Source organism: Pleurodeles waltl, chromosome 4_1 (genome assembly GCF_031143425.1).
Source record: "Pleurodeles waltl isolate 20211129_DDA chromosome 4_1, aPleWal1.hap1.20221129, whole genome shotgun sequence".
Taxonomy (NCBI): domain Eukaryota; kingdom Metazoa; phylum Chordata; class Amphibia; order Caudata; family Salamandridae; genus Pleurodeles; species Pleurodeles waltl.
In genome coordinates, this window is record NC_090442.1 from 769,846,756 (window position 1) to 769,868,648 (window position 21,893).

A 21,893-nucleotide genomic window follows, 5' to 3' on the forward strand; every position below is an offset into this window, starting at 1 on the left:
GGATGTGGTTGTCTACGTCTGCTGCTGGTAATAGGGTCCGTATTGCTGGTAAGGTTGCTGGAACCTCTGATAACTACTTCTGTATGAGGAGATGCCTCTTCCTAGTGCTCCTCTGAAGGGAGTTTTCCTGAACTGTAAGGTTCCTAATGACTGGGCTGTTTCTGTGTCCGTCGAAGGCGATGTCAAGTATCTTCGTCCGGACTTCTGAACTAAAAGATGTACTTTTTAACCCACCCTGCCTTTTTAAGACTGCGGCCCCCTGCTAGCTGTCGGAATCCAGCTGACGCTATATCCATAGTGCAATTTATGATTGTGGAGGATGCTCTCTCTCCTAATTGCAATACATTTCCTTGTTTCTGGTCTTTTTTCATCTGGAATGAGATCTATAAAGTCTGCAATATTCTACCATATTTAGCGATCATAATAAGCAACGATTGCTAGAGCATTAGCTGCTCTCACAGTAACTGCAGAAATTGTGGTGAACCTTTTCCCTATATTATTGAGGTGTCTGCCTTCCTTATCAGGGGGTGTTGATGGATTCTTGGAGAGGCGTTGTGCTGCTTGAGTAATTACCAAATCTGTCTTCGGGTGACCCACTAAACAGGCTGGTGCATCATCAGGTACCTTATGTTTCTTTTCTATTCTTGGCAACACCGGGGTCACTGTAGCCGGACTTTGCATGATTGTTACTCCTTCTTGCCATATGTAATCAATTATGTGTATTGATCTTGCTAATTTTCTTTGTGGCTCCTTAAAATCATACAGAAAGCAGTCCGTTTTACTCACATAGGGAGATTAAATCTGTCTGCAGCTCTTTCCATCATCAAATGAAATCCGTCAATATCTTCTGGAGGAGAATCTATTGGGTGGTAAGGTGGTGGTGATGGCGTAGGTAATAAGTATTCATCCCACTTATCATGAGACCTGGTATCCTGAAATTCTCCTTTCTACTGATCATTACTAGATGAAGAAGGATCTTCTATAAGGGGGGCAGCGATGTTAGACCCTGGTGAGATTCTAGGTGTAATAGGCGGAGGAAGATGTTCAGGAGTTGATTGTGGTTGAGGAGTTGGTGCAGATACTTGATCTGACACTGTCTCGTGAGGTACATTAGGGTATCTGGTTTGATAATCCTTTAAAATATTTTTTTTAGATTTGCAGTAATGTTAAAGGAACTTGCACTACTTCTTGAAGTTCTTGTGGTTGTTTGTGTGACCTATATCACTGAGGCAGGGAGGACCTACGAGCAGAAGTGGGCTCCTAATAGTAGGCACCATAATATTGATCATCATCTTGTCCTCCTCCCCTAAATCCTGACATTTGATGTTGAGTTGCGACAGACTATACTCTGTTCCGAATGGTCTGTCGTCGTCAGAATCCTCCATGTCTAGAAGGTGACTAGAAGGATAAGGAGAAACCTTGCTGGGAGAGGTATGCTTCGGTCTAATTGTCTTTTTTGTTATTTTGATCACCGTCAATGGTGTCGTTGGTGATGCCGTCGACAACGGTTTTAAAATTGGCAGTGAAGGCAACGTTGTAGCTGGGACACTCGTCGACAGGTATGTCGTTGGTGCCGTCAACAATGGGGTAGACTGTGGCGTTGACAGGGATTTTTTCAAGAAGGGTGTCATCGTCTGTAATGCTTGCTATGTCACTGGGGCTGTAGTCAAGGAGATCCTCGTCGACGGGATAGGTACCAATGCAGATGTCGACAGTGTTGTCGACGATGCCATAATAGATGTCACTGTGCTTGTGCTCGTCGTCGTTGCCGTAGCTCCCGTCAACATGAATTTCAACTGTTGTTTCGTCGCTGATGGTTCTGTGGCTGGTTTCGAAGAGGAAATCATTTTTCTAGATGGAATGGAAGGATGGGATCTACACTGAATAGCCTCATGTCTGTTTATCATGTTTTTTAGATGTGCCTTTGTTAGTCTTGTGATGAGACTAAGGCCTTTCTAGCTGTCTAAGGTTGTTCCTCAGAAAATATTTTCCTCTTTGATGATTGTTTGTAAGGGACTGTAGAAGAGTCGGAGTCCTCTTCTGAGGAGAGAGATAGATTGCTGAGATTTTTGTAGCCATAATAACAGTCTACCCTCACGATCTTTGAGGGTTTTAGATGAAAATTTGGGGCACATTTTACAGTCCTTCACTTTATGATGAGGATAAAAGCAGTATATACAGTCCTCATGAGGATCATCAACATGAAGCCTCTTTTTTTCCGCGAGTAGAGCAGGATTGAAACAATCCTTTTTTAGTCCATCAGCCATATCTGAAGTGAAGAAATAGGTGAAATACCTAAAGTATGAAGAAAACTGGGCAGAGCCCAGGGAGACTCCCTCTCACACGTCGTGCAGTAGAAAATCTGAGGTAATCAGCCTCTCTTGAGACTGTTTAACAAAAAGACATTTATATGTTATTAAATAGACTGTTCATTGCCATTAGGGCTTATAGCAATGATGTATACTGCTATGTTTGAAGTACCGTGGGTCTCCCACTTTGAAGACGGGGATAATTCAAGCATGTGAATCTATGAAAGATACCAATAATGGAGAAGCCAGTCTTATGAATGACTGGTAAGTGCATAGCTCCATGTTAGTTGGACTCACTTTATAATGACCTTATAGTTTGCTTCCCTCAGCATCCCTCGCTCCTTACTTGATCTCTACATCCTCACCTCATCCTTTAACCTCATCAGCTTCAACAACAGGCTGACATTTCCACCAATGAAAGAAATGATGACTCTGACTCCAGCCAAAGCAATAGGATACTATTCAATAATCCAAACAGTAAGTTAATGAACCAAAAACGTAAGATCAACATAGAAGAACCTCAGTTCCAAAACAGCCAAACTATTCAGCAATAAAGGGCATAATCAGAGCCGGTCCTATACTAAGAAACATGCTTCCACTTGAAATTGCCAATTCTTGGTTGACTTATCTCACGTCTCTCAAACTCACCTAAAAGTAAGTTCATCCATAGAAATATCCCCACTGAATACAAAATGTGTTTGTATTTAAAGCCGAGTCACCACTTGTTTTACCACAATGCATAATCCCCACCTTATCTCTGGCTCAGAAAACATTGCGCCTCAGACTCACCAGAGGTATGATGAAGCTCTGGGTGAGCTCAAGGAGGTGGCGTCTAAGCAGGGCACTCTGTACCTCTGAGGGACGTTTTCGCTGAATACCCTGTCAAAAGAACCAACAATTAGAAAGCAGAAACCTTCTGCATCATGACTGACAAACTCTTTGTAATTCTATACACCACATAGGCATAGTTATGCTCCTTGTATACCAGTGTAACTTGCATCACCAGACGTATTACATAGCAAAAACCTGTGTGCTATATTAGTGACAACAAGGCCTACTTGAATTCTTGCAATGTTGATAAAAAGAAAATCTATACCATCCATGTGGAAATATGTCATTTACGAAATCTTTATCAAATACTGTGTATTGCCAGCTAGTTGGAGGTCACAGTATACCTTTTTGTGATTTATGTACACACACACACCACGCTTTCCCTCTCAAAAGTCACGTCATCTTTCTTTAAAAACAAACCATAAAAGAAATAGTTCAAGAGGCTGCAGCTTCTAAAACATTCTGATTTTTCATTATAAAAAAAAACACAAAATGGAAAAAAGGTATCAGATAGGTAGTACAGCCTCAGAGAGGTTAAAAACTGCACTAACGTTTTAAGCACAACTGGTTGTCCTGCTGTCCCAGAGAGCAGTTAACATGAATTTTCAAAAGTATGGCATTTAGTAGGATCTTCCAATTCTCAGAAAGGGCCAGGGAGGCGGTGGGGTTGTTTATGAATTTCAAAACTATTCCCATGTAGATAACCTTTCCTTTTCCATCATAGGATCTTCATCAATATTCATAAACGCTGAATAGAATAGCAAGCTCACCTCTGAAAACAGTAGGAAATAAACTCAAGAAAATGGAAAAAGGACCAGGAAACAGAAAACACTAACGAACATAGAGAGAATAGAAAACAGGCTAAGGAAAAACAAAACCAAACAGGTTTCTTAAAGACGGGTGGTCGAAATGGGCATCTGGGCTCTGGTTAGATTCTAAGTAGTCTTTGTAAAAGTATAGACTTCTCTCCAATTAGCTGCTCTACAAATTTCACTACTTGGAACATTTTGAAAAAGCTGTTGTAACTGCTGTAGTATTTGGCCTGCGAATTTCCTTGGAAGGGGCCTTTTAACTTTCTGCCAACATATTACAATACATACCATAAGCCAACAGACTATGGATGATTTTTAGATTGCCAGACCTGTGTGGACGAAATCAGAATTAACAAATGCATTTTTGCACTTACATTTTATCTACGTTAATACGAACACTCTATTCATATCTAGGATGGGAAGTGACTTTTCGGTTGACAAGGGTGGATTTGGAAATAGTTTGGCTATGGCCGACATGGAAATCCACTATTCCTTTTGGAAGGATGGATGTGTTTTCAATTAAATAATGTATAAGGTTAATAAGGACAGAAGGTTTAAATCTCATGAATAGACACAGTAGCAACTAGGAGCACTACTTTCAACAAATACTGCGTATCAAATTTGTACCTCTGTCGGTGAACCAAGAAAATATTGAATTTTTAAGAAAAGAGAGTCATCTAGTAGGACATAGGTCTTCAAAGTATGGGGCGCACCCCCGGGGGGTGTGGGGATAACAGACCGTGGCTTCTTTTCAGGGGGGGGCGTGGACTCCACCTCACCTGTTCAGCTCCCATTATTGCTTTCGACGTAGAAAGCACGTTTTCTTCGGTATTTCTTCAGTTGTTTTAAAACTACGCTCTCTGATTGGTGTAAATATGCACAGCAGCCAATCAGCAATTACGTCAGCACTGACGTTTCAGCAATCAAATGGACAGCAGCACAGAAGCAGGAATTGCCGGGAATTTTGGTGCATAAAGGTCGTACATTGGCTAACAGAACATGGTTTCTTCACTGCTGCACTTCGCTTCCTGTTTCACCTCACGTCTCTTCCTGGTTGCTGCCTTCACCCTCGAGGATACTTCGATTCATCTTTAGCGTTGCCCCTTCTGGTATTCACTGTCTGGCTGTGAAGGAGTTTCCATCGGCTGCATTCTGCACAGGCAGGTAAGCGTTAATAGCTTTTTAAAAGGCTTTATCCTTTTATCCCCCTGCTATTGGAATGTTCCGTGTTTGGGAGAGAAGAGGATGTTACATTTTGGGCCAGGGCTGCTGATTTTCGTTTTTGTGCCCCCAGCTCTTGTTAGTTTGTCATATTTATTTTTTTGCCTCACATATGCTCTTATCTAAATTGCAAATCGGAGCAGGGCTTAGGCTGGCAATATGTGTGCCAGTAAAACCTGCAAATCTGTGGATCCTGGAGACTGGTTTATGTTTGTCTGTTTCTAAATGCAATATCATAGCTGCCAGGTTTTATTTTGCTTATGTGGGACATGTCCATGTTTTGGTGAGCTTGTGTGCAGCATTCCAATATTTCATGTAATGACTGAGAAACTGCCTTACAGCACCTGCTGCATGCCTTAATTACTTTTGCAATATGACTATCTTAATTCCCTTTTCTATCAGGGCTTGTGGTGCCATCATAAATAAAATAGAACAACGCACACTCAATATAAGGTCATTGTTTATTTTATAATTAAGGCTCCCAGTTTTCTGTTTTTACTGATTTTTAAAGATAAATACAGACAGAAAACAATGTTTCCTGTCTGTGCTTATTTTTAAAAGTGGAAAAATATTAAAAATTGAGCTCCTTGTGAGCAACTCTCCATGCTGTCTTTCATGAATTACCGGCCAACAGCTAAGCGGATAGAGAGCATGGGGAATTAAAAACAGAATAAGATTCCCTCAAATATACTGTGAGTGTGTGCATTTATATATACACATTTCGTGATGTCTTAAATTAGCAAAAATGCAAAAGGTATCAAAGTATAAATGAATGTTCATCAGTTAAATAAATGTGGAAATATACCATTGTGCGACATCATTTATTTTAAAAAACCACAAAGTAAATATGGATAAATATCAGTAAGAGGGGCGAAAAATAAATATGGATAAATACAGATGGAAATGTTAAATAAATAAATACCATAAAAGGGTGACCCTATTTATAATCGGAAAAGTCATGAACGGAGATGAAGCGCATAAGGGTTATTGTTAGAATGGCTTTAGAACCGTTTTCCTCTTCAACAAGATGTAAATGTTATTAAAGGCACCCTCTAGCCCTACACGTGCAGGTGTCCCATGCATGTTGGTTTAGCTGTTGTCATAGTAAGTGTACACTAATGGATGGTTTATAGTTTTCTTAAAATGAGCCCATCAAAAACATAATTTCTGATCACAAAAGCATGGCAAATGGAACATGGCTTACAGTTCCACAGGGATGGGTTATCGCCCTCATTCTGTTAAAGCCGGTATTCACCTTGGATTGGACTTTTCAGTGGGATGCAGATATCCGAGGTAGCCAATTCTTGTGCAAATACATCATCTATATTGCATCAGAACACAGCACCCCTATAGTTGCAGCGTTAGTGCAGCCACGTTTGGACTATGGAAATGCAAAGTGCTTTTTGGCCCTGGCCTTCCCACAGTAATATGCCATAGGCCCACAAGTAAAAGCCAGGGCCCCATGCAAATTATATAGATCTCCTGTGTCTATCAGAGAAGGGTCCATGTTTACACAAGCAAAAAATCATCCAGCATCTGTGTTCTGAATATGTTGGAATCTAGCCAGAAGATTGATTCCAGTAATCACAAAGTTGGCAGCAGTGAGTGTGAGAATGGACAAACACATTGAATAATGCACCCACATGCTGAATTGTTGCAAAAGGGAAGACATGGTGAGCTGTGCAAAAATGATAAAAGTAGTTCTTTGGCACCACTGACACATGGACCAAGACTGAGACCTCTGGAGTTAACACTGAAAGGTAGTGAAACATTCTCACTGTGCCTGTCAGTGAGTCATAAAGTTGTTCAGAATACATGTTCATACCACTGTTGGCCTCTCTACAGAGCGCACATTAAAGTAGTCACATATGACAATTTTAATTGTGATCCCAGGCAAAAGTGTGTGAAGGAAATAGACTGCTGTTGAAATATTGACAAAGTAAAGCAAATTCTGTGCTTAAGGAAGTGTGTGTGGAGGATAATGAAGTGAAGGCGCTGTTAGGAAGTATATGAAGGATCACACTTGAAAGAATGGAAGGCTATTTTGGCCCAGCCAGAATTACAATTCTTAACTTTATTTCATGAAAATCATATCTTTTTGGCACTGAGGACTTCATATTACTTACATATCACTGCACATTTTTATTGGCCTTTCGGACCAGGCAGCACCAACTTTGCAGGCATGTCATTCACTCCCTTACCCATCACTATCATTGTGGTCTCGGTGGGAGCTGTAATGGTGCCTCACACAGGAACATGCAAGTAACTTTTCTTAAACTTCCTCTCTTCGTTGCAAGGGAAAAAGCCACTTGATCGCTAGACAGAGGACTGCTATTCGAGCAGCAGGATCATCAGGAGTGAAATCCAATCTGCCCAAGGAAGGCACTGCAATAAGAAGGCACACTTTTTTTTTTGTGACGGCTGAAGGGGCAATGCTGATGTATTCCCTCACTAAACTTTGGAAAAGTAACTTGACAAGCCTCATTGGTGGTATGTGCGTAAACATACTGCAGCAGTTTTGGGAGCACCCGCCGAAAGCTTGAATCAGCTGGGATTAATGTTTATCCATGCACCAGGGAACTATTCTTTTATCCAGATTTTATTTTACATGGAAGAAGATATTTTTGTAGAGACTTTTTTTTAAACTGTATTTTAAAAACCTACTCTACTTCATGCAGCTGTAAGATTGCAGTCATGTGCCGTTTATCAACATGCAGCTCTGGCATTTTGTGTCTTAGGTAAAGCACACATCAGACGTGGATTGTTTTCTGCTGTCAAAGACAGTAGGGCTCCCAAGCGAAAGGCCGAAACAGAAACAGATGAAGGGAGAGAAACTGTGAAATTAAGGAAGTATGATGCCTCCAATTTGGACTTTGGTTTCACCTGCATTGTTGTTAGTGGAGAAATTAGGCCACAGTGTGTGGTTTGACCTTAGCTAATGACAGCTTGCAACCAACAAAACTAAGGCGTCATTTGGAAACACAGCATGGGTCTATAGCAGCAAAGAGTAGAGAGTTTTTTGCCAGGAAGTTGCAAGACATGACTCAACAGAAGGAAACCATGACAAATGTGGCCCCCACCACAGCAAATGCATTGAAAGCATCTTGCCAAACGGCATACCATATTGCCAAAAACAAAAAGCCATTTACAGATGGAAAGATAGTGATTCTCCCAGCAATTCTTGACGTAGCTACAACAATGCTTGGTGAAAAAGTAGCTGAGAAGTTCAAAATAATAACTATCTCAGACACAACAGTTTGCCACCGCATCTCACACGTCAGAAGATATCCACGGACAGCTCATAGCTCGGTGGAAATAGAGTTGGCTTGTTTTGCAGTTGGATGAAGCAACTGACTTTTAGCACATTTAATTGCTTATGTCTGATACTGTTATGAAACAGTAATATTGGAAGACTTTTTATTCTGCAAGCCAATCAAGGGACAAGCAACAGCATCTGACTTATTTGACATTATCAATGACTTCCTGGGTCTTCATGGCTTAAAATGGGAAAAATGTGTTGGGATCTGAACAGATGGTGCTCCTTCCATGTGTGTTGCTAGAGCAGGCCTAAAAGCTAAAGTGTTGACAGTGGCTCCACGTATTCTGTTGACCCACTGTATGATACAATGGGAAGCCCTTGCTGTCAACCAACAGATACATATCAGAAGTTTTCTCTTTGCAACAAAAAAGTCCTTGGGCCTTCTGCACTTAGGCAGATAAACTGTCAGTGTATAGGCGTATCAATGAAGAGCTCATGATGGAGTACTTGATTTAAGAAAGTACACCAAAGACAGCGTTGGCCTCTGAACTGCAAGATCATTTGATGCTCCTTTCAATGTAGTTAATTAATTTCATCCAAATTGAAGAAGGGCACTCACTTGTAGTTATTCAACAAAATTAGTGCCAGAGACCTGAGGGCAAAGCCTAGTGTGCTACTCCACCAGGTCCAAAATTACTTTAGAGTTCTCCCCCTATTTGGATAAAATAGCAACTGTAAGTCAAGGCCTTGATGTTTTGTATGTCATGGACAATATCTTTTGCTGCATGTTGTGCTTTTACACACACTTTAGGTGGAAACATACTTGAAGACTGACTTTACTGAACTTTAGTGATTAGGCAGCTGCAATTTTTCTCCTGGTTTCCCAAGCAGCGATGACAAAGGTAAGTTTGTGATTTATCTTGAACTGCTTTCAACAACTAATTTTGAGGGTTACATCAAAGAAACAGAAAACAATCTAAAAAAGTGACAACTGATTTTAGTCACAATTTAAACTATGAACTGGTGGAACTACAGCCTTTCACAGTGTTAAGTATACTGGTTGTTTACCAGTATTGCATCCAAGCTATGCATTTGGAATATAGGTTTTCAAACACTTTTCCATTTTTTCAAAGACATTAAGGGGTCTAAAAGGCCGCAATGAGAATATTTTCCATCAAGTCACAATTTTCTCTTCTACGTATCACAGACAAAAATAACCCTCTGAGTGTAAGATGTCTTTATTCCACCAGCTGTTTGGCAGTAGATTCTGCAGAACTGTAGAGTCACAGGCAGATGTTATGCAAACCCATGTTATCTGATTGGGTTGGGTCTGTGGTGAGGCTTTTCTCCACTTTAGGTAACAATTATTCCAGATACCGACTGGTTTAGAGCCAATCACAATGCAGCATGCTGATGCTGCATTGTCATCGTTTATAATATTCCTTGATGACCTTTTAGCTGCATGTTCTGTATTTCTGCATAGCTTCCAATGTATGATGTTTTACTATTTGAACCTTAAACATTTGACAAATTGTTAATGTTTAATTCACATTTTCTGTCTGCTAGATTGTTTGCTTTATTACACACACTGTGATTTGACCCTCATCTTTTAATTCTTAGAGGTACTACACTTCATATATGCTCGAGTCCTTTCTTATAAAAAGACAGAACCTTACCTTGAGTAGTTTCTTGACCAGGATCTTGTCTTTGTGCAAAAATGTCTTGTAGGATGTGTAGATTCCTGTGTAAAAAATAATCTTACTTAGCACACAAGTCCAGAGTGGTGTCTAGAGAGATGTTTTGAGAACAGAAGATAGGAGGAAATCACAAACATAGGAAAGCAGCATCCTACATGGTTTCAAATCTCAGAAGCTCTTCAAAAGTTATTATTGGTTTTTGTTAACATATCAAAGCGTAACATAAGATCCACAAAGGTATCTGTTGATGCTACAAACAGGAGTTTATTGTTACTCAACTGTACTGGGTCCTATAAACAGATCCATGCAATGGATGCATCAATCCACTGAGACACAAGACCTGGCATGGTTAGCCTGAACACTGGAAAAGCTATACACATATTATAGGAGATTCGGATGTTGGTTGACTGGGTGTGAGCCCTGTTCAACCACCAACCGCAATCCTTGTCAGGGTGAGGCACACGCAAAACCTAAATTAACCTGTGCTTAACCCTCTGATAGCATGGCACAGGGCAGTCAGGCTTAACTTAGAATGAAAATGTCACTTACCCAGTGTACATCTGTTCGTGGCATTAGTCGCTGCAGATTCACATGTTTGGCACAGTCCGCTGCCTGGTGTTGGGCTCGGAGTATTACAAGTTGTTTTTCTTCGAAGAAGTCTTTTTTGGTCACGGGACCGAAGGACTCCTCCCTCTTCGGCTCCATTGCGCATGGGCGTGGACTCCATCTTAGATTGTTTTCCCCGCAGAGGGTGAGGATGGAGTTGTTTGGTATAAATAGTGCCCATGCAATGGAGTGAATATGTATGTACGTTAAGAGTTTATAATAATTATTTACAAATGTACAGATGTTTAAGATTTATGATCTACTTCTAAACGGCTACAGGCTTCCCGGGGAGGTGGGAGGGTACATGTGAATCTGCAGCGACTAATGCCACGAACAGATGTACACTGGGTAAGTGACATTTTCAGTTCGATGGCATATGTTGCTGCAGATACACATGTTTGGCATAGACTATAAAGCAGTTACCTCCCCTAAAAGCGGTGGTTTAGCCTGTAGGAGTTGAAGTAGTTTGGAATAATGTTCTTAGTACAGCTTGGCCCACTGTAGCTTGTTGTGCATTTAGTACGTCTACACAGTAGTGTTTAGTAAACGTATGAGGCGTAGACCAGGTTGCAGCCTTACATATTTCGCTCATAGGAATGTTTCCTAGAAAGGCCATTGTAGCACCTTTCTTTCTGGTTGAGTGTGCCTTTGGTGTAATAGGCAATTCTCTTTTGGCTTTAAGATAGCATGTTTGAATACATCTGACTATCCATCTAGCTATGCCTTGTTTAGAGATTGGATTTCCTATGTGTGGTTTTTGAAAAGCTATGAACAGTTGTTTTGTTTTCCTGATTAGCTTTGTTCTGTCAATGTAATACATTAGTGCTCTTTTGATGTCTAATGTATGTAGTGCCCTTTCAGCCACAGAATTTGGTTGTGGGAAGAACACTGGCAATTCTACTGTTTGATTTAAATGGAATGGTGAGATTACCTTTGGCAGAAATTTTGGATTTGTTCTTAGAACTATTTTATTGTTGTGTATTTGAATAAATGGTTCTTGTATGGTAAATGCCTGTATTTCACTTACTCTTCTGAGGGATGTGATTGCAATGAGAAATGCGACCTTCCAGGTTAGATATTGCATTTCACAGGAATGCATGGGTTCGAAAGGTGGACCCATGAGTCTTGTTAAGACGATGTTAAGATTCCATGAAGGAACTGGTGGTGTTCTTGGTGGTATAATTCTTTTTAGCCCTTCCATGAATGCTTTAATAACTGGTATTCTAAATAGAGACGATGAATGAGTAGTTTGTAGGTAAGCAGATATTGCTGCGAGGTGTATTTTTATAGATGAAAAAGCGAGATTTGCTTTTTGCAAATGTAGTAAGTATCCTACTATGTCTTTAGTAGAGGCATGTAATGGTTGTATTTGATTGGCATGGCAGTAGTAAACAAATCTTTTCCACTTAGATGCATAGCAGTGTCTAGTGGAAGGTTTTCTAGCTTGTTTTATGACCTCCATGCATTCTTGTGTGAGGTCTAAGTGTCCGAATTGTAGGATTTCAGGAGCCAAATTGCCAGATTCAATGATGCTGGGTTTGGATGCCTGATCTGTTGTTTGTGTTGTGTTAACAGATCTGGCCTGTTGGGTAGTTTGACATGCGGTACTAGTGAAAGGTCTAGTAGAGTTGTATACCAAGGTTGTCTTGCCCATGTGGGTGCTATCAGTATGAGTTTGAGTTGGTTTTGACTCAACTTGTTTACTAGATATGGAAGGAGAGGGAGAGGGGGAAAAGCGTACGCAAATATCCCTGACCAACTCATCCATAGAGCATTGCCTTGTGATTTGCGGTGTGGGTACCTGGATGCGAAGTTTTGGCATTTTGAGTTTTCTTTTGTTGCGAACAAATCTATCTGGGGTGTTCCCCAAATTTGAAAGTACTTGTTCAGAACTTGGGGGTGAATTTCCCATTCGTGGACTTGTTGGTGGTCTCGCGAAAGGTTGTCTGCTAGTTGGTTTTGTATTCCTGGAATAAATTGTGCTATTAGGCGAATGTTGTTGTGAATCGCCCACTGCCAAATTTTTTGTGTTAGGAGGCACAATTGTGTTGAGTGTGTTCCTCCTTGTTTGTTTAAATAATACATTGTTGTCATGTTGTCTGTTTTGACAAGAATGTATTTGTGTGTTATTATGGGTTGGAAGGCTTTTAACGCTAGAAATACTGCTAACAGTTCTAGGTAATTGATATGAAATTTTGTTTCGTGTATATCCCATTGTCCTTGAATGCTGTGGTGATTGAGGTGTGCTCCCCACCCTGTCATGGAAGCATCTGTTGTTATAACGTATTGAGGCACTGGGTCCTGAAATGTCCGCCCTTTGTTTACATTTTTGCTGTTCCACCATAGAAGCGAGAGGTATGTTTGGCGGTCTACCAACACCAGATCTTGAAGTTGACCCTGTGCCTGTGACCATTGTGATGCTAGACACTGTTGTAAGGGTCGCATGTGTAGTCTTGCGTTTGGGACAATGGCTATGCATGATGACATCATGCCTAGAAGTTTTAGCACAAATTTTGCTTGTATCTTTTGGTTTGGAAACATAGCACTTATTACCTTGTGGAATGCCTGCACTCTTTGTGGACTTGGAGTGGCAATTCCTTTTGATGTGTTGATGGTTGCTCCTAGATATTGTTGTGTCTGACACGGTTCTAGGTGTGATTTTGTATAGTTGATGGAAAACCCCAGTTTGTGAAGGGTTTGTATGACAAATGTGGTGTCATTTGCGCATTTTTTTACTGTGTTGGTCTTGATTAGCCAATCGTCTAGGTAAGGGAACACATGTATCTGTTGTCTCCTGATGTGTGCTGCTACTACTGCTAGACATTTTGTGAACACTCTTGGTGCAGTTGTTATTCCGAATGGCAACACCTTGAATTGGTAATGTATTCCTTTGAATACGAACCGTAGGTACTTTCTGTGAGAAGGGTGTATTGGTATATGAAAGTACGCATCCTTTAGGTCTAATGTGGTCATGTAATCTTGCTGTTTGAGCAGTGGAATGATGTCTTGTAGTGTGACCATGTGAAAATGGTCCGATATGATGTAGGTATTTAGTGTCCTGAGATCTAATATTGGTCTTAATGTTTTGTCTTTTTTTGGAATTAGAAAGTACAGGGAGTAAACTCCTGTGTTTTTTTGTTGTACTGGTACTAACTCTATTGCATCCTTTTGCAGTAGTGCTTGAACTTCTAGTCCTAAAAGTTCTAAATGTTGTGGTGACATTTTGCGTGTTTTGGGAGGGATGTTTGGTGGGAAGTTGTGGAATTCTATGCAATAGCCATGTTGGATTATTGCTAATACCCAATTGTCTGTTGTAATCTGTTGCCAAGATTGGTAGAATTGGCTTAGTCTTCCCCCCACTGGTGTTGAGTGAAGGGGTTGCGTGACTTGAAAGTCACTGTTTAGGTGGAGGTGTTTTTGGAGTCTGGAATCTTCCCCTACTCCTTGGGAATTGACCCCCCCTATATCCCCTGAAACCTCCCCTTTGGAAGGAACCCTGATATGGTGTGGTTCTTGTTTGTTGGCTGGTGGTGTCTGTGGGTTGGCCACGAAACCCCCCTCTAAATGGAGTTTTTCTGAAAGAGCCTCTGCTCTGCGGGGAGTAGAGTGCGCCCATGGCCTTGGCCGTGTCTGTGTCCTTTTTAAGTTTTTCAATGGCTGTATCCACTTCAGGGCCAAAAAGTTGTTTTTCGTTGAAGGGCATATTAAGGACAGCCTGCTGGATTTCAGGTTTGAAGCCTGAAGTGCGGAGCCAAGCGTGTCTCCTTATGGTGACAGCAGTGTTGACTGTTCTCGCTGCAGTATCGGCTGCGTCCAGTGAAGAGCGGATTTGATTGTTTGAGATCGTTTGTCCCTCTTCAACTATTTGCTGCGCCCTTTTTTGGTATTCCTGGGGAAGATGGTCTACGAGAAGTTGCATCTCATCCCAGTGAGCGCGGTCATATCTGGCCAGCAGCGCTTGAGAATTTGCGATGCGCCACTGGTTGGCTGCCTGTGATGCTACTCTTTTTCCTGCCACATCAAATTTTCTGCTTTCTTTGTCCGGAGGTGGGGCGTCACCAGATGTATGGGAATTTGCTCTTTTGCGAGCTGCCCCTACTACTACGGAGTCAGGTGGTAACTGCGAAGTAATAAACACTGGATCTGTGGGTGGTGGTTTGTATTTTTTATCCACCCTTGGGGTGATGGCTCTTGATTTTACGGGCTCTTAAAAAATTTGTTTTGCGTGCCGTAACATCCCCGGTAGCATTGGGAGACATTGATATTGGCTATGTGTAGCCGAGAGGGTGTTAAATAAAAAATCATCCTCTATAGGATCTGAATGCAGTTGGACATTGTGGAATTCTGCAGCCCTAGCCACCAGTTGTGAGTATGAGGTACTGTCCTCTGGCGGTGACGGCTTTGTGGGGTATGAATCTGGATCATTGTCCGGCACTGGGGTGTCGTATAGGTCCCAAGCGTCTTGATCCTGATCATCTTGACTTATGGTAGTTTGCGCTGGTGAGTGCATTTGTGGCGGTGTTTGCGCCGGCGATGCCTGTTGTAGTGGAGAGGGCGGAGGCGTGACTTTTTTGACGACTTTGGCTTGTGGTTGTGCGTCATCCTTGAGGAGACTGATCCTTCTTTTCCTCATTATTGGGGGAAGGGTTGATATCTTCCCTGTGTCTTGCTGGATGTACAGTCTCTTTTGTATGTAGTCTGATTCTACACTTTGGAGCTCTTGTCCAAATCTGTGCATCTGGCCACTTATTCCTTGTTCCTCTGAGTAGGATGAAGGTGTGGTATTTTTCGGCGCCGAGAGAGAATCTTTTTTCGGTTTCGGCACCGACAGAATTTTTGTTCCTTTCGGCATGGATTCTCGGTGCCGATGTTTTTCGGTGCCGGTATCTTGTTTTTGTCTCTCGGAGCCGCTTTCTCGGCTCCGAGGTTGCTCCATGGCGGTCCCTCGACCGGAGTCGGGTGTCTTCGCTATGGGCGTGCCCTTTTTCGGCGCCTTCGACGGGTCGCCTGTTTTATGGGTCGAGCCATGGCCTGTTGGCAGTGGCGTCCCCTGGGCTTTCGTTTTGTCGATGGTTTTACTTTTCGACGTCTTACTCACAGTTTGTTGCTGTTGTTCGACGTCGGAGTCTCCGGATTCTGATTCCGGAACCGAGAATGTTTCCTCTTCGTCGTCGAAACGTTGTTTTGTCGGCGTGGACGCCATTTGTAGACGCCTGGCTCTTCGGTCCCGGAGTGTTTTTCTGGACCGGAAGGCTCGACAGGCCTCACAGGTATCCTCCTTGTGCTCGGGGGACAAGCACAAGTTACAGACCAAGTGCTGATCTGTATAAGGATACTTACTGTGACATTTTGGGCAGAAACGGAACGGGGTCCGTTCCATCGGCTTCGATGTCGCACGCGGTCGGGCCGACCAGGCCCCGATGGGGGAATCGAAGCTACCCCAAAGTCTTCCGATGATCGGTGTCGATGTACCTAACTATCCCGATACCGAACGGAACAATACCGACGCTTTCTTCCGAGATTCTGACTAACTTTCCGAACCGAAACACGGAGCGAAAAGGAATACGTCCGAACCCGACAGCGGAAAAAAACAATCTAAGATGGAGTCCACGCCCATGCGCAATGGAGCCGAAGAGGGAGGAGTCCTTCGGTCCCGTGACCAAAAAAGACTTCTTCGAAGAAAAACAACTTGTAATACTCCGAGCCCAACACCAGGCAGCGGACTGTGCCAAACATGTGTATCTGCAGCAACATATGCCATCGAACGTAATGTTTAGGTATTTATTCAACACTTCGAACTGTAATAAAGTGAAAACAAACAAAACAATAGAGTACTTTTAATAAATAAAACAAGACCAAAATGATAAACATCCAATAAATAGAAACAGAGCTACGCGATTTCAAAGTTTCTAGTGAAAATAGGGCAAAAGGAACATAGCACCTACCGTGGATATATGGAAGCAACGGACTGTGACAAGGTCACAAGTTCAGGCCGACGTGATGGAGTACGGGCTGGCTACAGGTACCCGGCAAGGCCTTCTGAACCCTGTACCTTAAGTCCTTGTTCACAGAGCATTGTGAGGATCTGCGTCAAAGATGCGTCATGCAGCCGAAGTGATGCATTGGTTAAGAGATGCAGCGAGGCTGCGGTGCGAGGGCCTGCATCATTGCTGATGATCCCATCGACGTGGCTTGAAATGCAAAATCGGGCATCGAGGATGTGGTGCACAGTCGGGGAAATGCACGGAGGAGCTGCAAAGTGGAGTTCGGCATATTCATCGAAGTTGCTCCCGACTAAGGATGCAAGAACCTGTGCTGAGGATGTGTCACACAGCGGTACATCGGTTGGGGCTGCGAACAGGAGTCTTTGTGATGGGCCTAATGCAGGCAGGAGTAGCGATGGGTTGGTTCTGCTAGGATTTCTGTCATACAGCAGAGGAGATGCATTACGTCTGATGGATCTGCAGAGGTTGGCAGAGCACCTTAAGCCCACTTCCAAGTGTACATGGCTAGGGTGGCACCACCTGGCAGGGTAGACTCACAGATGGCCAGATGCAGGTGCAAGGTTGTTGCACGCTTGTTGTGTCCCTAAGGCTTCAGATCATGAGGCCAGCCAACAAGCCCTTGGAATCATTCTGGGGTACTGGGTTCAAGAAATGCAGATCGAGTCCTTCTCATCGAGGCAAGAGAGTCGCAAGCCAGTACAGCAAGGGAGTAGTCTTTCAGCGTGGTAGTCCTTTAAGCAGCACAGCAGTCCTGTCTTCCTGGCCTTGGCTAAAGACTAACTACAGGGGATATTCAGCTCCATGTTTAAGTCGGGCTGGGCCCAGTTACTATTTTCTATCCTGCCAGTGATCACCTTTTCAGTTATCTAGACGGAATACACAAAGGCCAATTGTCAACTACACCCAGTCTTGTGACCCAGAAACAGCTGCTGGTATCAAATGGCTAAGGCAAGAAAATGCCAACCTTCTAAAACTGGCATCTTCTAAATTGTAATTTAAAATCAGACTTCACCATAAGTTAGACAGACACATCAATGCACTTAGTTCAAATGAAGTTTTATTAAGAAGACAAACTTCACTGCGTACCAAATACAGACAATAGCTGACTAGTAAGTAACTCAGTAGATTACAGGTCTGACATGTCTGTGCCTCTAGAAACCTACATTGATAGGGCACAGTCTGTCACATATCAGACAATCCTGAAAAGTTACTTTCTCTGCCCCAGATGCACCCCCCCTTTATACAACATCAAGTTGGCCTCTGAATATCTGAACACACACAGTGTTAGATATAGATCACCACTTCACTGGAGGTCACAATGAAGTGGTGATCTACTACTGTGAATGCAGATCCTAAAGCTAAAATGCTCTGACCTACTGGTATCAAGTTTGAAAGACCCACTAAGTCTTACATCCTTCTACAACTGATGAACTGCGGACCATTAAATTGGCTTGTATTACAACCAGTTCAAACAATCAATCACTAGCCTTTATTCAGATTTAAAAAAATCCATGAGTGTACACGAAGAAAAAATAATCAATTACACATTACAAACATCAAAACAGCATACATGTAATTGCAAAATAAATATGAGAAAATGATTAAATAATAAAAAAGAAACATGCAAAACAGCAGTACGACAATAACCAGTTCTTAAAGTGTTAACCCAAGGGTACCAATTCATATTTTTTTCTCAGGGCCAGCGTTTTATAAAGTTCAACATTGCCCAAAACATCTCTTCATTACCCAACCGCTGTGAATAACGCAAGCCCTCCTGATACAATCTAGCATTTGCTTTCGCAAAACTGGAACTAGAAAGATGTATCTTGGCATCTCATATAAACGGCATGAAATGTATTTTGAACTAAAAATCGGTCACAACTGCACGTGGCAAATTGTGGGACCAACAAAACTGGGTGGGAAAGCCACATAAATCATAGAAAATCTGAGTAGAGAAAGAATCCTACGATAGCAAGGATTCATGGTCCATGACAAATAAGGTTCGCAGCCCTAGTCGTCGAGAGGGAAACATACCTTACTAATGCAGGCATCCTTTGGAAGTTCCTTAGTCTAATGTTAGTATAGCAATTAAAAAACAAATATTCTCTTAAAACATCCTTAGACTTAGGGGTGAAGTCGAATCATTGTACAACTATTTTAAATCTATCACTTCAAAAGTCTTCTTTTTTATTTATTTGGTTTTGCACAACTTTACAACAGTGTACACCACAGTATTACAAATATTTAATTGGATCAATTTCACTTGCCGCGCACGGTCAGAGTAGGTCTTTGAGGCATCTGTAATGGTTATTCAACAGGAGAAAAAACAGGCATCTGTTGAAGCAGATATGCTAATTGAGAAAATTATTAATGATCTATATGTTGTTACTAATAAGAAAAAATGCATAAAGAAATTAATCTTAGAAAAATAATGTGCATGCTTGAAAAATGTGCCCTCAGGGTATGGCCACCAAGTGTACTAAAACGACTGAAAATGTGAAAAATAATGAAAATATTTGAGAAAAATGTAGTAATATGTCATAATATGACCCAATAACCTCTGTTTTCTGTTATTAAGTTAGCTGAACTAAGGGCCCAGTTCCACTGGGCCTCGCACACTCTGAACATGAAGAAACCGGATGCCTTGCAAAGGACTGGAAATCGTGGACTGCAGCCTACACTCGTTCGAAGTTCAAGTCACTTAGCTAGAATTTTCTGCAATGTACCGACAGACAGGAGATGAAGACAATTTGATACAATCACGTGTAGAGCAGACTAAATGTACTTTCCCAGGACGTGAACAATAGAGGCACTGACAGGAGAGCCATATGCAACAATTTTGATACCTGAAGGGCCGGATGATGAGGGCATCGCAAGAAGAACCAATCAGTTTTGTGTAACTTGAAGTTTATGAAAATTAGCAGATTCGGTAAACAAAAACTATAGGTTAAAGTCACATCTGCTGACAGACTGACCAATTAGCAATTAGGGGGATGGTCTGGGAGACCTTAATAAAAAGTCATGACCAGGGGCGAGGAATCAGAATTGCGGGGAGAAAATTGATGACGTCAGGAGACGTTGTCCGAGGTGCTGATATTGGGTTAATACTCTGTGAGCCTGATCCGTAGCTGACTAATTGATGACCTGAAGACGAAGACTGACTTGTTGCTGATCCAACCTGGATAAGTAGCTATCAAAATGTGATAGGTAGCTATGAAAATGCAACTGACAAAATTGTGCCTTTTCTTCTAGGTACCAACTGCGCTGTTTATAGAGATTCACACTTAGGTAGAATTAATGTTTTCTCTAAATTGTTTTCGCATGAAGATCTCCATGCTAATGCTAATCTGGGTTAGGTAGGCTGCTAGGGATGATATTGATGATGACATGACTGACAAACTAAATTTCTGAATTACATTATTAATGCTAGTATTCATAGCTTATGTTGTTGCTTTGTCGCATATGTTTTTTTAAAGAGATAATGTCTTTACTAATGAATTAATAAAGAGTTGATGTGAATAAAGTTGATCTAACAGATGATTTAGAATTGTAAGCAATAGGGAAATAAAACTTGTTAACCCCTTTTTGAGTAGTGGTTATTCTTGATTAGTATGGTTTAACGTTGTGATTTCATAGAGTGTTTCCCCGATTATTGATGTTAGTTATTGATTCAACAGTCACTGCATGACTAGGATACTCCAAGTGATTTAAAAGATTAATCAACCTATATGCGTCCCCTTGTAAGTTTACTTACTAAGGACCAGGCATGCTAGCAGTTTTTGGTAGCAGCTTGATGGCTAGTTTCCTTGGGGAACTGGTTATGTGGTGATTATTGGTTATGGTAGTAGTTTAAGTTAGGATTAGTTGTTTATATTTTATGAGGTTTGAATTTGTTTTCCTGAAATCGCAATTGTAGCAAAGATGATGTCCCCTTAAGCCTAGAAATGACTTTCCCAGATCTTGTTAGTGGACTTGGGTATGTTCTCGGAATGTGTTTTGAGATAGTGTAAAAGTGGTAGGTTACGCCTGCACAAGCTTAAGCAAACCGCAGGTGAATTGTGATGTATGTGAGGTAAGAGGAGAGGCTGCGTACTCCAGTTGAGGTTAGTAGGAGTGTGCGTACTCAGTAGTATGAAAGCAGGGAAGTCATCAAACTTCACATGTGTGTGGCGATTTGTGCTAAAAAATTATCCACATCGTTGTTGGTGATGTACGGACCCTACGTGATCTAAGACTCCGGAATATATTGACAAGTGTAGGAGACTTTTGGGTATATGTTGTAATCTGTCGGGGTTAGTAGGTTGATCGGGCATGGTCAACAAGTCAGCTTGAGTGATAAATGAGTAAAAGAAATTTCGACTGAGATTTGTCACGTTCTATGTGCACCAGGACAGACCCATTGATCAGTTGAGAGTAAAAATTTGCGTGTCGAACTTTGCTTGCGAATGTGGGAGAATGAAATAGAGGAATAGCTACAAGAGCAAAAAGAGCCATTAGAGAAAATCCGTAAGTTCTCTGAAGAGATTGTGTCCCTTCCGGTAGTAACCCAGCAGGTTTGTTTTACTTATTGGTTTTTGGTAAGTGCTCGCAAATAATTTGCATTAGTTGTGTGAGTTGAGTTTAGGAGGACAAGCTGCACAACTTTGTCAGCCGCTGTATGTGGGTGACACGTCAGAGTGTGTTGTGCTGGGATAGGTCAGTGAGTGAAAAGAGCCGTGAGCGGATTGGCAGCCGTCCACAAGAGGCAATTGGTTGAGTAAGCGGGTGAAGGGAATCTTGGGAGTAAAAGCCATTTCATTATTGAATCGAAATAAACAAAACAGATAAAATGAAGTTTTTCAAGGCATTTAGAAGTGCGATGAAAGGTGATTCTTACATTAAGGTGTCAGTGGGGGAGCCGACCCTACCAGAAAATTCTCCGGCTTACACTGTGATGGAGGAGCGAGGTGTAGCACCATGTGTGTGGTTGGAGCAGTGGTGTAAGCTAACCAGGAAGCGAGGGTCTTTAGCATTCCTGGAGTATAGGACGTTTAATTTGAGAATTCCCGACCAGTTGCGAATGGCATTATATGAGATGAAACCGTTACCGAGACCAGCACAGTTTGAGGCTTTAGCGGTTTGGGAACTGGTGGCTAGACAGCAACAAGAAATTA

The 21,893-nt window shown here is 41.8% G+C and overlaps 1 protein-coding gene across 1 annotated transcript in view; it reads right to left on the minus strand.

Moving 5' to 3' along the window:
* The window catches only part of DENND6B (DENN domain containing 6B), a 367,826-nt gene that overhangs the window by 55,064 nt on the left and 290,869 nt on the right, over positions 1-21,893 (minus strand). The window contains exons 14-15 of the mRNA XM_069229420.1: positions 10,109-10,173; positions 3,099-3,188 (exon numbers count right to left, since the gene is read on the minus strand). Of these exons, the coding sequence (XP_069085521.1) occupies positions 3,099-3,188; positions 10,109-10,173 (155 nt within the window). The remainder of the gene's footprint in view (positions 1-3,098; positions 3,189-10,108; positions 10,174-21,893) is intronic.